This window comes from Marmota flaviventris, chromosome 17, assembly GCF_047511675.1.
Source record: "Marmota flaviventris isolate mMarFla1 chromosome 17, mMarFla1.hap1, whole genome shotgun sequence".
Taxonomy (NCBI): domain Eukaryota; kingdom Metazoa; phylum Chordata; class Mammalia; order Rodentia; family Sciuridae; genus Marmota; species Marmota flaviventris.
In genome coordinates, this window is record NC_092514.1 from 74,966,775 (window position 1) to 74,981,840 (window position 15,066).

The window sequence follows — 15,066 nt, forward strand, 5'->3', positions numbered from 1 at the left end:
ACCTCAGGAAGGCGGGCAGGACCTCAGGAAGGCAGGGAGGACCTCAGGAAGGCAGGGAGGACCTCAGGAAGGTGGGCAGGACCTCAGGAAGGCGGGCAGGACCTCAGGAAGGCGGGCAGAAAGCAGGTCCTGCTTCCGAGATAGGAGGAGCAGTAGGCAGAGTAGCCTAGCCTTCGGGGCCAACAGCTGCTCTGTCTTTTGGTGTCTTCTCAGCAAGGTGGGGTCACAGGGACACTGGGGAGGGTTGGCTGGCCACCGGACCTGGGCAGCAAGTGACCTTCCTGGCTGCTGTGGTGGCTCCCTGGGGTCTGCTGCTCGGCTGCCCCTCCTGCTCCTGGCACCACAAGGTGTCTGGGGAGGCTGAAGTGACACTGGAGACTTTGCTGACCGAGGCTCACTTCTCCTCTTTAAGGGTGGGCTCTTCGCCTCTATTTTTCTTGGGAAAAGTAAGGGACAAGCACTAAGCTGATCTGTTTCCTGCTCTGCTCTCCTAACAGCCGACAGACCCCTCCCAACTGACCCTTCAAATCACCCCTCCTCCCGGTGGCAGTGGCGTGCCCTGCCAGGAGCAGGGCTGAGGAGCGCCCACCCCACCTCAGAAGCCGCAGGGCACACGTGCAGAGGCTGAGGTGGTTTGGGCAGGTTTGGAGTTTATTTGCTGCAGTTCCTTGGCGCTAGTTTACAAGGCAAAAACAAACAAGAACAATTGGAATAATAATTATTTTTTTAAAAACCCTGTCAACAACTTTCAGTCATTTCTTTATATTTTGACAAAACCTTTTTTTAAACAAATACAAAATAATCTAAAAGGCGAAAAACTATACATGGATTATTTACACCTCTGATAAATAGACTAATACTGATCCAGGTGCCTGTCTGTCCAGGAAACATCTGTGAGAGCCAGTGCGGGGGACTGGGCCTGCTGGGGAGCTCCAGCGCTGGCCCTGACCACCCCCACTTTGGCGGGCCCTGCCCGGTTCTCCAGAAAGCTCAGGTTTCCAGCCTGGACCCCCCTTGCCACTGTCACCTTCACAGACTCCTGCTGAAGTGCCTGGAGCTCCCAGCGGGGCTCCAGAGATGCTGACAGCCCCCCCCCCCGACGCAGGGCCGGGAGCCAGGCCTCACCCCCAGAGGTCCCCGTCTCTGCCTGCTGGAGGCAGCTCTGCACAGCCTGCCCTTGGCACCTGGAGGGGCATGCGGAGAGGCGGCCGCCACCTGCTTTGCCTGGACTGGCACGCTGGCCCTGGCCTGTGGCCGGAGCTGCCCTTGAGAGTCCCTGAGAGAACGGCAGGAGGGTGCCGAGGGGAGCCAGGGGCGCCAGGCCCACTCACAACACCGGGGAGGAGGAGAGGCAGGCTGGCCCCACCCGCTCCACTGCACCCTGCTGAGCAGACAAGGGCCTGCCCCTCTGGAGACCACCACAGAGCCACCAGAATAGTCCAGTTGGGGCCAGTTTTGAGGCAGAAAAGGCTGAAGGCCAACAGGGATCAGGTAAGACCTACTCCTTCCTCTAGAACGAGGAGGAGCGGAGTTTGGGGAAGGAGAAAGAAAAAAAGCGGGCGGGAACTGGCAGGCCATCCAGGACCGATGGGATGACCTCCTCACAGTTTTGGTTATTAGGTATTTAGTTCAAGGAAAATGCGGACTTTCTACTAAAGCCCAGCAAGCCTCGGACTCTAGGGAGAAAGACAACAGGGTCCATCAGCGCTCTCCTCTGCTCGGTGCCCAGGCACTGGGGCTGCAGCTCGGCCTGCCCATGCCCGCTGCCCTGGGCCGCCCTGCACGCGCACTGCTGTGCCCAGGGCCCTCCTGCCGCAGCCCTCGCTTCAGCCCTGTTGCCCAGAGAAGCCACAGGCAGAGGCTCCCAGAGGCTCGGCAGGCAGCTGGCTGGCCCTGCCGGAGGACCCCACAGCAGCACGGGGGCCCTCCTTGGGTGGGCAGAATGTAGCACTGTGTTGTTAAAAAAGAAGAAAATAGATCTTTGTAGTTCGTGGCTTCTCTTCCTTTCCTCCGTTCTTAAGCACTAACACATCCCTAAGTAGGTTCAGGCGCAGGCCGGAGGCGCTCCTGGGAAGGACCGAGAGGAGTGGGCGCTCTGCATTGGGAGGGAGCACCAGGGACCCATGCTTGGCAGGCGCCAGGCCCTTCCCCAGCAACAGCCACCCACCCATCTCCCCTGAAAGAAAGCCGCAGAAGCTGAAGCTAGTCTGCAGGAAGGCGGGCAGGTGGCTCCCCTCGCCCTCATGAGGCGGGAGGAGGGCTGGAGCTTTGAGGGTGACGAAGGTGACGTCCTGGTAGTGCTAGTGTCTCTTCGTGGAGGAGACTTTCTTTTTCCGCGCTGCAAGCATCTCGTAGAAAGGGTCCCTGCTGATGGCTGCTCTGGAGAACAGAAAGGGCAAAACAGACACGAGGGTCAGGGCCAGCAGAGCAGAGCTGGTGCGCTCCAGGGCCCTGCTGCTCCACGTCCGGCCAGGCCAGGCCAGCGCCCACCTGCACCGTCCTCACAGTGGCTTAGGGAACAGGCTCTGGTGGACGCGAGGCAAGACAACTTCATGGGCTCTGCCGGTTTTCACTAATGATCAATCTTCACCCAGGAACGGAGCCCTTCCCTTCTCATAGCTGTATTCTAATTCAGAGGAGAAACCAAGTTCCCACGCTGACCTCTGACTCCCTTGCAATCGTGAGAGTTGTACAATCAAATGTGTCACGAGCAGCTGTCCAAGGTGTGGTGTGTCAGAGGCTGTCAGGGCCTGCACCACCCAAGGGAGCTCAGCGCTGCTGCGGGGGGCTGGTACGGTGGGGGCTCTGCGAAGGGCTGGGCAGGGAGGGGAGTGGGGGTCGCCCTGGCCGAGAGCAGGGCAGCACGGGACAGGCCCGAGGCGCGGGCCCTCCTTGCTGTCTTTCTCAAGATGAGATCCTCTAGTCCGGAGGCTCAGTGGCTTCCTACGGGCGACCAGTCCTGAGCTCAGTCCAGCCACACAACAGCAGGCACTGTGCTAGCGCCCCAGATGATGGTGCCAGGAGCCACCACGGCGCTGCTGAGCCGACTGGGAGCCTGTTCACCAGAGTCGATGTCCCCTCAGTCCGGGAACATGTCCTGAGGGGACCTTGCCACCCAGTGGCTTCATGAGGGAATCTGGTCATTCTAAACATCTGTCTCACTTTTGGGAGGTGCTGGTCCCTCCTTGGTTCTGGACGGCCTGACCCTTCAGGAAGTTGCTGTTCCTGTTCAGAGATGCCCGTGGAGGCGCATGTCTAAAGGGAACCTGCTGGAAATGGCAGAGGGCACCGGGCTGGCATCAGGGCCAGCACCACTGCTGCCATCCCTCAACTGCTCGCTGGCATGGAGGAGCCCGAGTGGGCTCTGGGACTGTGCGTGACATCAGCGTGCCTAGCACACCAGCCCTCGATGACGATCGCAGCACCACCGCACTGCGCTCCGCCATCGGCACACAGCCGGACTCTGTTCAATGAGACTTTGTTGTGACAGCTGCATGCCAGTACCACCACGAACTCAGGCTGCTGGGGACCCTTGGAACCCGTAATAAGAAACAAGCACGTCCTGCACCCAACCTTCCGCAGAATCGTCCCATGATATCAGGAACGTTCTCCAGGTCAGTCTCCTCCTGCTGTCTCCACCATGTGCCTGGGAGAAGCGCCCGGTCCAGACAGAGCACGGACTGCTGACCAGCGCAGGGCCTGAGCTCCCTGCTGAGCTGGACAGCAGCATGCCCTGTGTGCTTAGCCTGCCGGGTCTTAGGTCCTCACGTGCAAGGTGAGGATAATGGTCCCCCGGGCCGGGCCCATCCTGTCCTAAAGCACGGCTGGCTCTGGAGCCTCCAGGAGAGCTCACAACCCTGGCAGGAGGCTTGGCGTCCAAGTGAAAGGACTGGGGAGCCTCTGCAGGACTTTACAGAGCGCTCCACTTTCCTACCCCAGAAGCAAAAGCTGTGAACACGATGGACACACAGCCAGAACTGTCCTGGGAGAAGAGCTGGGGAGGGGGAGAGGAAGGGGTCTTTCAGGGCCCACTCTGGTGAGGAGCAGTGCCGCGTTCACACAGAGAAACACAGTGGTCAACATGGGCACTTGTACAATCTGTGAGAGCAGGTGAATGGGGGTGGAGCAGATCTGTCAACGCTCCGTATCCTGACAGTCACATTCACTTGGAAGAACAAAGTGACAACCCTGACCTCAAATCATACACTAAAAAAATTTCATAATGAAAGTTAAATACTTCTGAAAACACACATTAAAAAAGGGCACAAGACATGCAGGTTGCATGCACAACCCAGCTACAGGGGCAGCGTCCAGAGGACAGGGCTCTAAGCCTCCTTGCTGGTAGGTGACTGAACACTGCTCAGCGGAGAGTTTCTCTGGCTCCTGCCCAGGGCCATTTCCCATACTAGCTGCCACCCAGGGAAGCCACCAAGTCTAGACAGGGTGATGGCGTGCCCACCACACCACCCTCCTCCTTCACACAGGAGACACACTCAGAGAGACCAGGAGGACAGGTGCGCAGGCTCCACGCCCACCCTCTCGCTGCACCTGCCTCTGGGCTGCAGGGACTTGCAGAGATGACCTTCATGGGAATAGAGACCTCCCCCTCCTCCAGGCCACACCTCCCGTCCAGTCACTATTCAGGATGTAACCCTGGCCCACACAGGTTGAAACACCAAAAATAGACCTGAGGGCCCTCAGCTCCATTAGTGGGAAAGGACAGCACATGGGCACACCCATAGTTCCCTGGGGCACATCCTCTCACTCTCCAGGTGACATCACCAAGGCTCAGGTAATAGGGAGACTTTCTAAGGAAAACACGTGGGTAGACTCTGAGGGTGGAGGCCTGGGGGCAGCCATGAGTGATGGGGACGCGTAGCCGTGCTTGCTGGCAGCCCCCCGCAGAGGGTCAGGCCTCAGTCTCAGGAGAGAGACGGGCAGGCCGCATGAGGACAGGCCCCACACAGGACCTGAAGGGGTGGATGGTGGTGGCAGCATCAGAGCCTGGGCCCCGTGGCCCTGTGCTCAGCGGGCAGTCTCCCCCAGGCCCACAGCTTCCTCCCGGGGGCAGGCTGGGGAGGGGCCTGGCACTGCTGCTTTAAGCAGCTGTGTGAGCCTCTGTACCTCAGTTTCCTCATCTGTGGTTGCAAAGCGTCTCATGGGGTGAACCCATCTCCACTGAGACGATGCCAGCCTGCGCTGCGCTCCCCACAGCAGGACGGGCCCAGTGGGTGCCCCCGCTCCCAAGGGCAACCTGGACTAAAACTGCCGGCGGCCCAGCGCCTGAAGGCCTCAGGGGTGGGCTGGGGTCTTGCTCCAGCACCTCACTCTGGGAGCAGCAGGCGCGTGGGCAGGAGGCAGCGGGCACCAGGCCTCACTTACTTCATGCACTTGATCCACTCCTCCTTCTCCTCGGGCGTGGGGGCCGAGATCCGGTACACGGTGTGGTTCCCTTCCACCACGCGCCCGTCGGCCTCCGTCTTGCAGGCCTTGATCACCTGGTCTTTATTGTCAGGGATGTAAAGCTCAAAGCAGTTCTGAAACGAGAGGGACGAGAGGGACGGCCCTTCCTTTACCCTTCACCCCAGCCTTCAGGAAACCTGGGCTGGGTGTTTCCTATGGAGACGGGCAGCCCAGCGCAGGACGCCTCGGGCCCACTGCATGCCACTCAGACTGTCGGGAAGACGGCCTGGCCCGCGCCCCCTGTTCCTGCGGACGGGCTGCAGGGCTCGCAGCGCCCCAGGAAGCCACACCAGCAAAGGAAACAGGCACGAAGGCGCGCCAAGGTCACAAAGAAGGCGCAGCCCAGGCCACAGGTGCGCGGTGCTGCCATTTGAGGGACGATTTCCATACTGCGTGTGAGGGTGAGAGGGTGACACCCAAGCAGAACAAGACAAAGGAAGCTTAGTGCCCCTCTGGCCGGACACTAAAGGGAAAGGGACAGGAAGGTGACTGGAGGCGACGCTTCTCAGGGTGTTTCTCAGAAGGCCTTTGGGACTCCGTTCCTTGGCCCGCCCCCAGTACCTCACCAGGATACTCACTGGCTTCTTGGAGTCCTCCACCTCCCGGATGCTCAGGTTCTCTAAAGGGATGATCCCACGGGGCTCCTTATCCTGAGGGCAGTGCCAAGAGGAAGATGTCACCACCCCACGAGGACACTGTGACCTCACCAGCCGTCCTCTCCCCATCCTCCTGGACATGAAGCTCCGACAGCTTCAGGCCATCCTGAATTCCAGGGTGGAACAGTCCCAGGATCTGGAACCCTCTAAGTCCCTTGCAGGTAGACAGCCAGGAGGCCCACAGAGCCTCTGGTGTGTGCCTGGCAGTGACCCCGGGGCCACATGTGGGGACTGCAGGAGCTGCTTCCCAGGGAGAGGACCTGCCCTGCCCCTCGTCTCTTTGCTTGGCTCTCCTCCTCTTCTCAGCCCTAAGTCTGGTGCCAGCAGTTTCTAGAAGCCTCCCCAGCCTCAGGCTGAACACCCCTCAGCCTCCGCTCACCTCCTACCCCCTTAAGACCGCACAGCCCTAGAGAGACGTCTGCCAACAGCTCCACCCAGACCCGTCTCCAGACAGAGCCGAAAACCCAGCACACGGCTCCTCCTGGGCGCGGCCCCTCTGTTCTGAAAGGCTCCTGCCCAGTGCACACCCCCACCGCCAGCACCCAGCCGGCTACGTCCACACTGGCGTTGGATCACAGCTACACAGGCACAAACGCCCAGGCCCACCAGTGCGAGCTCCCTCCCACGGCAGCCCTTCTCACCTCCAGCCAATCGGCTGGCGCTGGCCTCCAACCTCCCCTGAGCACGCCTCTGCCTGGCTGCGGAGAGTCACCTGCAGAAGGGGCTCACCTCCTCTTGCCTCGGCCCCAGCCACGTGGGGTCTGCGTGAGCACCACTCTGCCCGGCAGGCTGTGCCACGGAGTGACCTGCTTTCCCTTTCCAGAGTGAGTGGGGGGCTGCTCCTTCTGTTTATCTTCCCCAATGTCTCCCCTCTTGTCAGAAGCTTCTCTTGTTCTACCTCCTGCAGGCCCCTGCTGGCTCAGCTCCTAGGCGAGATCCCTCAGGGGCCTCGGCATCCTCCACCCGGGCACTTCCTCCTCAGGTGCCCTTCTCCCTCCCTCCCTCCCTCCCTCTCTGTCCTCCCTGTCCCCTCAAGACCCTGCTTCTTCCTGGAGCCACAGCGTCTCCTGTTCTTCCTGGGCACGTTTGGAACACCCTCCACTGGGCCCTGAGCGGGCGTGGGGCCACTGCTGAGGTGCCTTGGTGGCTACTGAACGGACAGTGGGCTGGGTGCAGCCGTCCAGGTGGGTGGTGACGAGACCCTCAGAGCTCTGAAGCATGGTGTCCCCGTCTTCAGCTTTCAGAGTCACTCTGGTGCTGAGCTCTCCTCTCTCTCCTTGCTCTGCGACTCCACAGGACGTGGCCCTGGGGTGGACCTCGTTCCAGGCGCTGTGCAGGGCACTGGGTCAGTCTTTTTACCTGGAGGCCCAGCCTTCATCTTGGAGGTTTATTAAACACCGTCTTGTTGAGGACCACCTCCACGTTGAATTCTTGTCCTCTCTGGAACACGTGGGGCCTCCTGGTCTAGCTCTTGTTTTTATTTTAAAAACAACAACAACAATAAAAGACACCAGAACTTTATTGTCTTTTTACTCTTCCTGGCAGATTTCCTCGATGCTGCCTCCCGTCTCCCTCCTGGGCTCACTGCAGGGCCCTTCCTGTTTCCCGGGCGCTGGGCGCGACCTCTTGCGGTTGCCGGAGGCTCTCTCCCACGAGTCCTCTTCCCTACGAGCTCCGGGTTCAGAAGCCTTCCTCAGGTCCTGGGACTCTCTGGCTGTGCAGTGGGGAGCAGGGGCCAAGAGCTGGCGGGCGGTGGACTGGGGGCTCGTCTGTGCGGGAGCCTGCACAGAGGGCAGAGGGCCTCTCTCTCTGCCTGATCAGCTGGACTCTGAGAGACGGACGGGGATGGGCAGAGGTCAGGTGCTCGGATACTCCTGTTTTTGTATGCTGTCCCACCCTCGACTGTGCCCAGGGCCCTCAGTCCAGGGACACTTGGTGTCACTCTCGTGAGATGTGGCCCTGCAGCCGGGTGTGGTGCTGGTGATGGCCAGTCGGCCTCCTCGGCACCTCTCAGCCAAGTGCGCGACTCCAGCTCCCACCCCCGCCCCACCCCCCGTGCTCTTGCTTCTAGGGTTCGCTGGCGCTTGAGCCTCTGGAATATTCTTCTGTGTTCCCTGGGTTGGGTGCTGCCGGGGAGCGGGTGGGCAGGCTAAGAGCTGACATAATTTGGGCTTAATGGGGATGTGACCTCATTTTCCCTCTTAGACTGTTGGGCCCAAGTTATCAGGGACACAGTGGCACGATGTGTGTTCTGGACATTGAAGGATTCACACCTGCCTAGAGCAGTGGTCACTACTTTCCCTGTGCCCATCTTGTCTGTCCTAGCACCCTGTTCACCACAGACCTCCCTGCGCTCCTCCTCACACAAGGCCAGAGCTCCTGAGTGGACTCAGGAGCTCTCCCATCTGTAGGTGATCCAAGCACTGAAGGTCGGGCTCCTGGCCAACAGGGTGAGGTTCCGAGTACTGCAAGGCTCCTACCTCTAGGGTCCTCATCCCATAAGCAGATCCAGGGGCTGGGAGTGCAGCTCAGTGGTAGAGCCTGGCATTGGAGGGGTCCTGGGTTTGATTCCCAGCACCAAAAACAGGTGAATGAATGAGTGAGCTGGACCGCCAAGCCTAGGAACAGACACACAGCACTCCTCACAGAGGCCCACCCAGGCCCAGCAGTCACCCGTCCCCATGAAGACAGAATTAACCCGTGCTGACGTCTTTGGCTTATTTGGTTTTTCTTAAGTGCAAGTGCCTTTGTTTTTGTAAAAATAATATTTGCTCATTATAAAGAGCTTAAAATATTGCAGAAAAGAACAAACACCCCAAATCCACTCACTATAAATCATCACTTCTGACAGGAGTTGAAGCTATTTTGTGCAGAGAAAGAAAAAGAAACAGAACAGGCTTCAGGAAAGTGGGCTATTTCACAAGGTGTTTTCATAAAAAAATTCTAATTGTACAGAATTTAGTAGGAAAAAAAACCTGCAGCAACAACTGAAGTGTTAAACTTCAAAGTAAAGTGCTCTTTGCTACAAGAGATAACTCCTAAAACAACCTTATACAAGCTTAAGACAGTATGAAGAACCTTCAGAGGTGGTGGTCATCCTTACAGATGCAGGTTTTTAACACTCTGTGCTCCGGGAGGCGCGGCACCTGCCTGCGGTGTGGCCCCGCCCCTCAGCAGGACCCCGGGCATCACCTGGAGCTCACAGGCTCCATGCAGGCCGCGAAGACCTTGCGGGTGGACCAGCACCTGCAGCAGAGTGCTGACCTTGGCGTTCTTCTTTCTCCTATCTTATTTCTTTTGAAGTTTCTTTCACCATTTTCTGTTTAAAATCCCTTCCTCCTCTGGGCCAGCCTGGCCCGTTCCTGTGGCCCGGGGTGCAGCGCTCAGAGGGAAGGTACCACTGTACGCCTCAAGCAGCTCTTCACTAGGCTTGGTGCAGCCCAGCTCACCAGGGACGCACTGTGGACAGCACCCGTGATCGCTGTTTTGTGAGTTCAAAAGGAGAAGCTCCCCACGTCCAGCCCAAGGCAGGGCACTCGCCTGGCTCCTGGACCGTGTGTGGCAGGGGCCATCCGTGTGCTGGCAGCAGGCATCCCAGCCTGGGCTTCCTCTTCTTGTGGTGGGCTCTCTCCTGCCCTGAGCCAGTGGTCCTGAGTGTCCAGCGCCCGGCACCGACTGGAAAGGGCTTACTGGTGCCTACTGACTCTTTGCTTGAGAGATAAGACGCACCCTCAGAGTTCTGGGCGTCATTTCTGGTTCCACCTCTGACTGTTGTTGCTTACTTCACTTCCCGTTGCCCAGGCTGATCCCATCCCGACTGTCCCGCAGCCACCATCTACAGTTAGTCCACAGCAGTTCCTTGTTTAAGTGAGTCCGTTCCAGCCCAGTGGACTTCAGGGCCACTCTATATTTCAGCACTAGTTCATGAACGCATTCAGCCCAGGGCTGTTTCTACCTTGGCAACAGTCCCACATCCCGGGGCCCTGGGTGCGGGTCCCAGGTTCCCCACAGCTGGCACTCGCCCGGTCCCAGTGCCAGTTCTCAGCACCAGCACGTGCTCTGGCTGTGCGGGAGTGGCCGGGTGAGCTCTGCGGCCAGGCGCGCCTTAGTGCTGACCGGCAGCATGCGCAGCGCCGGGCCAGCTGTCCCACATGTAGTGTGCAGCAGCGCCAGGCCACACTGAAGAGGTGCGCTCAGGGCTCCCGGGGGTCTTCTACACCCCACGCCCTCTTATGGTCATTCTTTCCTGGTTGGCTTTGACCGTCCAGTGGCATCTTTCGAGGAGGGTCAGGTGTCCGTTTCCCACCCCTGCTGCTTGATACAGTCCCTGGTGAGCTCTGCAGGAATGGCAAGGTGGCTGCACAGGGGGTGGGGGCTGCCCCCCAGCCCCTCAGAGCTTGCACGCTGGGCCGGTCCACCTCGGCCAGGGAAGACGGCTGGGACTGGCTGCTTTTGCAGCCAAGGCCGGTGGCCCACCCCTGCTGGCCGAGCCCTGTGAGGAAGCTCCCTGGAGCTCTTGCTGCGGTGCGGCCTGCTATCCTCTGTCTCTTCCCTTACCCTTTCAGGGAAACAGACCTCATCTCCAGCACGTCCTGCCTCTGCCTGGCGGGGCCTCTGTCCTGGGCTGTGCGCAGACCCTGTCTTCCACATGGCTGCTGTTTCCCCAGCTGCTCCACACTCTCTTCAGACGCGGTCTCTGGGACGGTGGCTGTGGTTGGGCCAGCAGGCTGACCTTCTGGAAGGACCCCTCACTCCTGCTCTGCACGCTGCCCTCCAGGTGCTCTGGCAAGTCTGAATGGCTCTAGATTCTCTTCCCCTCAAGTCTCCGACCTTTGTGTCTCCTTGGTCACTCCCCTGAACTGTGATGGAGGCGCAGGTATTTTGAATTCTAGCACTTTCTATGCCATCACAATGAGTGGCAGGCAAGCTCACATGGTGCAACCTGAGCACTGCTCTCCTCTGGGTTGTGAATGCCCAGGGCAGGGCCTCCTGGCTGCCCAGTGACACCCCAAGGCTGCATCACCGAGTGCCATGAGAGTCCAGAACCGCATGACCCTGCAGGCACCTGTCCAGCACATGTGCAATGCCACTTAACCAGAGGACAGTGACAGAGACCAACAGATGTCCAGACACCAGGTGTAGGCATCTTCAGGAAAGAAGGCAACCCGCGCGCGGGGCCAGAGGTGGCAGAACGCCTACCCTGCTTGTCTGCTCGGAGGCCTTGGCTCACCAGGAGAAAGCTCACCCTCTGTGACTTCACAGATCTGAGGGGCGCTGCTCTGATACCTGGGAATATCTTCAATACAGAAAGGAAGCACAGCCAGCTGCTGGACCCCCGGTCAGAGCTGTGCCTTGAAGGCCACCACCCGTCCATTAAGAGAGCCCGTGGGAGGACACTGAGGTAACCCTGACACACGTGTGCAGCTCGGCCCAGGTGAGAAGCCACATCTGCATGACGTTCTCAGTGACGGAGAGCAGGGTGAAGCCACAGTTCCAGAGGGCAGCCAGGTGCTGCGGCCCAACCCATGAGCTGCCAGGCGGCGGGACCCTGCTGCCCGAGTTACCACCTCAGTGGGACCGAGGACTTCACGCAGTGACAGCCAGGGGAAGAACAGCAGTGAGCGTTCCCAGCTCAGCCACAAGACCCCGCCTCACACTGCCGGGCGCCCACACTTCTGGGCGTCCACCAGGAGGCCGGCAGAGTCGGCAATGCCAGGCCACTGGTGTGAGCCGCGGCATGAACACCGTCACCTGCCGGGCTCTCTGGCGCTTCCCCTTGCTTTCTATCCCCACAGGCCACTGCCACAGAAGGGAGGAGACAGACGCAGAATCGCTGGGTCCTCCTCCAGGGAACAAAGCCCACAGAACCTGTCTGGTTTAAGGAAACTCGAGCTTTGTAGAACTCCAGATGGTCTCAAGTCAGCTTTTACTGATTCGCTTCACTTCCTTTTCTCCATTGAATTTTATGCCCTGAGCTGTTTCAGAGAAACAAATCCTTCAGTTTCTGCTACCCCAGAAAAACCTGAATTCTCCAGTTCACCACGCTTCCTTGTCCCCACACGTCCCTCTCAGCAAGGCCACCAACTCCTGCTTGGCAACTGATCTAAGTCCGTTCTTTCTGGCCAGCTCCAAACCCACCCCAACACGGTGCACACTGCTCTCTCGGGTCCCTCCTGGAACCAGGTGCTGCTGAGCTGTACTCCTGGGGCCAGGGGCTCCACATCCCTGTGAGGGCTCCCCGTTCTGGGGGTCCCCTTAGTTCTCACCTGTGGCTTCAACCCTTCCCCGACCCCAGAGGAGTTGTGGAAGGACAAATCCCTCCACTCCCAGGCCCCTTGACGGAGCTTGGTTAGAGTGTTCAGAGAGGCCTGAGCCGTCCCGAGGAGCGACGGCAGGTGCTCACCGTGGTGTATTCAAAGTAGTAAAGGCAGTTGTCAGTCAGGATGAACCAGCGCCTCTTCCAGGTCTTGACCCTGCCACCTACAGAGCAAAGAGAGAGGAGCTTGGACAGGAGACCCAGCGCCCGGTCCACAACACACGGCACTGTCTTCTGGGGAGGGGCGGGGCAGGGTGTCGGGGAACATTTAGACCATGGCAAAGCTGACACCAGTGACGAGACACAGCCAAGACAAAGCATCTTTCACGACGTGAAAGTCTATGGGTACGAGCAGAGCAAGCGTGTCCAGATGACTCCCGAGATGGGTCAGACAGCAGATGAGAGAGAGCATGGCTGGGGAGGACCCCAGGGGCGACAATGACATGTATCGCAAATGTGCCGCAGACGGGAGGAGCAGCCAAAGCCTGCGTGGTGGACAAGGGCAGCGCGGAGAGGAGGCGGGGCCTGCACCCTGCACAGCTGGCTGCCACTGACAACCAGCCAGGCCCCCGAGAAGGCTCCACGGAAGTGACAGGCGGCAGTGGACGGGGAGGAAGCATGGCAACCTGTCAGTGAGGTCCATTTCCCTGGGACTCGAACCACGTCCCTTCACCCTCTACCCCCCTGACCGAGGCGAACTCCCGCACCAGCTGGAAGCCCTCTGGGCTGGGGTCCTGAAAACAAAGCCCTTGGAGTCCTGGGGGAGCATCAACGCAGATTCCTTCACCCAGAAAGAAGCGACTCTGTGGGGAGTGGGGCTGTTGCCTGGCACATGGAGAGTCTGCTGGGCCGGCAGCACAAATGGCTGCTGCGAGAGGGCTGGGGCCAGACGGGGCTCCCGTGGTGACCGAGCACTCAGTGCTCTCAATACTTCCCATGAGCGAAGGTGGGTCCTGGAGTCACACTGGGACAGACCCAAGGAAGGCCAAGCTCACTGCCTGGCTGGACGGAGCCCTCTCCCAGCAGACCCTCGGCCTGCAGCCCCTGGCTGAGGAGCGCACCTGAGGCCTGCAGCCCCTGGCCAGGCCTGTCAGGTGAAGGCTCACCTTGCGCCCGCTTTTCTCAGCTCCGCCCTGTCACTGAGTCCTGACCCCCAGGGAGGGCCGTGTCCCCAGTGTGCCCCTGGCAGGACCTGGTGGGCACTCTCCTGCCCTTCTTGCCAATGGCCTGTAACAACGGGTCAGTTTTTTGGGGACTCTTTCCAATTGCCAGGACCTGTCTGTGGGCTCGCCCAGAGGAAACCTGAGGAAGCACTGCCCAGGGAGCACAGGGCGCGGCCGGCGGGCCACTTCGGCTCTGTGTGGTCCTGAGCTCTAGCCAGATTCTACGTGGCACACCTGGGTTCCCAGAGGGAGCAGGCCACAGGCACACAGGCCCCGCAGCCAGGAGGCCCCTGCCAGCAGAGGCTGACCCCATGCACTGGGTCAGTCATATGTAAATATCCCAAGGGTTATGTGGCAGGATGCCTGCACACCACCGAGGCCGGGCAGACCTGGGTGCCAACAAAGAGGTCACAGGAGGAGATGCGGTCACAGGAGAGACCGTCTGCTTTTACAGAGGACCCCTCCCCCATTTCAGACTCAGGGCGGGGCTCGAGCTGCCCAGGAGACTGTGCCCCTGGCAGGCCTCAGCACACAGGAACCACCAACCCAGGCCACCGCCCGTGCACTGTCATAGGACACCACCCCAGGTGACACTGGGACTTAGCAAACCATGAAAAAGGTGGGTCAGATGCCAAAAGGAACAGGATGGAAGGAGATCAAGGAGAAGAAGCAGAGCTGCAGGAGTCCCCGGCTGACCCCAGAAGGCTGCGTCACCCTGACCACGCGGTGTTCAGGGTCCTCACCAGGAGCACTGCTGCAGGCTCAGGGGAACGTGTCCATGTGGACAGAAAAACAGACATGGGACAAGCAGACAGATCGATGTGCGCTAGGACAGTCCCTGTGGAACTCACAGGGCCCCCCCGCACGCTCCTCGTCCCCTCCAGGGACGCCTTCCCTCCAACACTGAAGACAACCTGACAGGCCCCAGTCATGTGGGGAGGCCAACCTTGGGTCTCTCCCGCTGTGGCTCTGCTCGAGCCGGGCCAAGGCAGAGAGCTGAAGGGTGCCCGGCCTGCCCGGCCTCCCCGGGTCTCCCCAAATCAGCAAATGGGGCGCAGATGCCCTCGACATAGCTCCGAGGCCAATTTGGGATTCTAAGGAGGACTCACTGGGAAAGGAGGAGGGCGGAAAGCACACACCGGAGTCGAGGCTGTGCCCTCCCGCGAGGAGAGGCCTCGGGGCTGCGGGCAGGGCTCTCAGCCCTGGGCATTAAGCTTCACCTGGCACCATCCAGGGCGGGGAGAGAGTGCCTCCTTTTCTCACGGACGTCAGTGGGGATTCACTTCTGTTTTCTGTGCCAGGGATTGAAGCCAGGGCTGCTTCACCACCGACACATACCCCAGGCCTTTTTATTTTTTATTTTGAAACAGGGTCTCACTAAATTGCTTAGGGCCTTGCTAAGTTGCTGAGGCTGGCTTTGAACTTGCCATCCTCCTCCCTCAGCTGCTGGGATTACAGGCATGCACCA

At 59.7% G+C, this 15,066-nt stretch overlaps 1 protein-coding gene and 1 long non-coding RNA gene across 4 annotated transcripts in view; both read right to left on the minus strand.

Moving 5' to 3' along the window:
• Window positions 1-630: 630 nt before the first annotated feature.
• Cyth1 (cytohesin 1) overlaps window positions 631-15,066 on the minus strand; it is a 69,979-nt gene continuing 55,543 nt past the window's right edge. For all 3 annotated transcript variants that reach the window (XM_071603748.1, XM_027955470.2, XM_071603749.1), the window contains 4 exons: window positions 12,523-12,599; window positions 6,042-6,113; window positions 5,383-5,537; window positions 631-2,379 (listed from right to left, as the gene is read on the minus strand). In XM_071603748.1, the coding sequence (XP_071459849.1) occupies window positions 2,301-2,379; window positions 5,383-5,537; window positions 6,042-6,113; window positions 12,523-12,599 (383 nt within the window). In that variant the 3' untranslated portion in view covers window positions 631-2,300. The remainder of the gene's footprint in view (window positions 2,380-5,382; window positions 5,538-6,041; window positions 6,114-12,522; window positions 12,600-15,066) is intronic.
• On the minus strand, window positions 7,621-12,509 carry LOC114107966 (uncharacterized). Its single transcript, XR_003585391.2, has 2 exons — window positions 8,600-12,509; window positions 7,621-7,947 (listed from the first exon to the last, which is right to left on the minus strand). It is a non-coding gene; the product is annotated as an uncharacterized lncRNA (long non-coding RNA).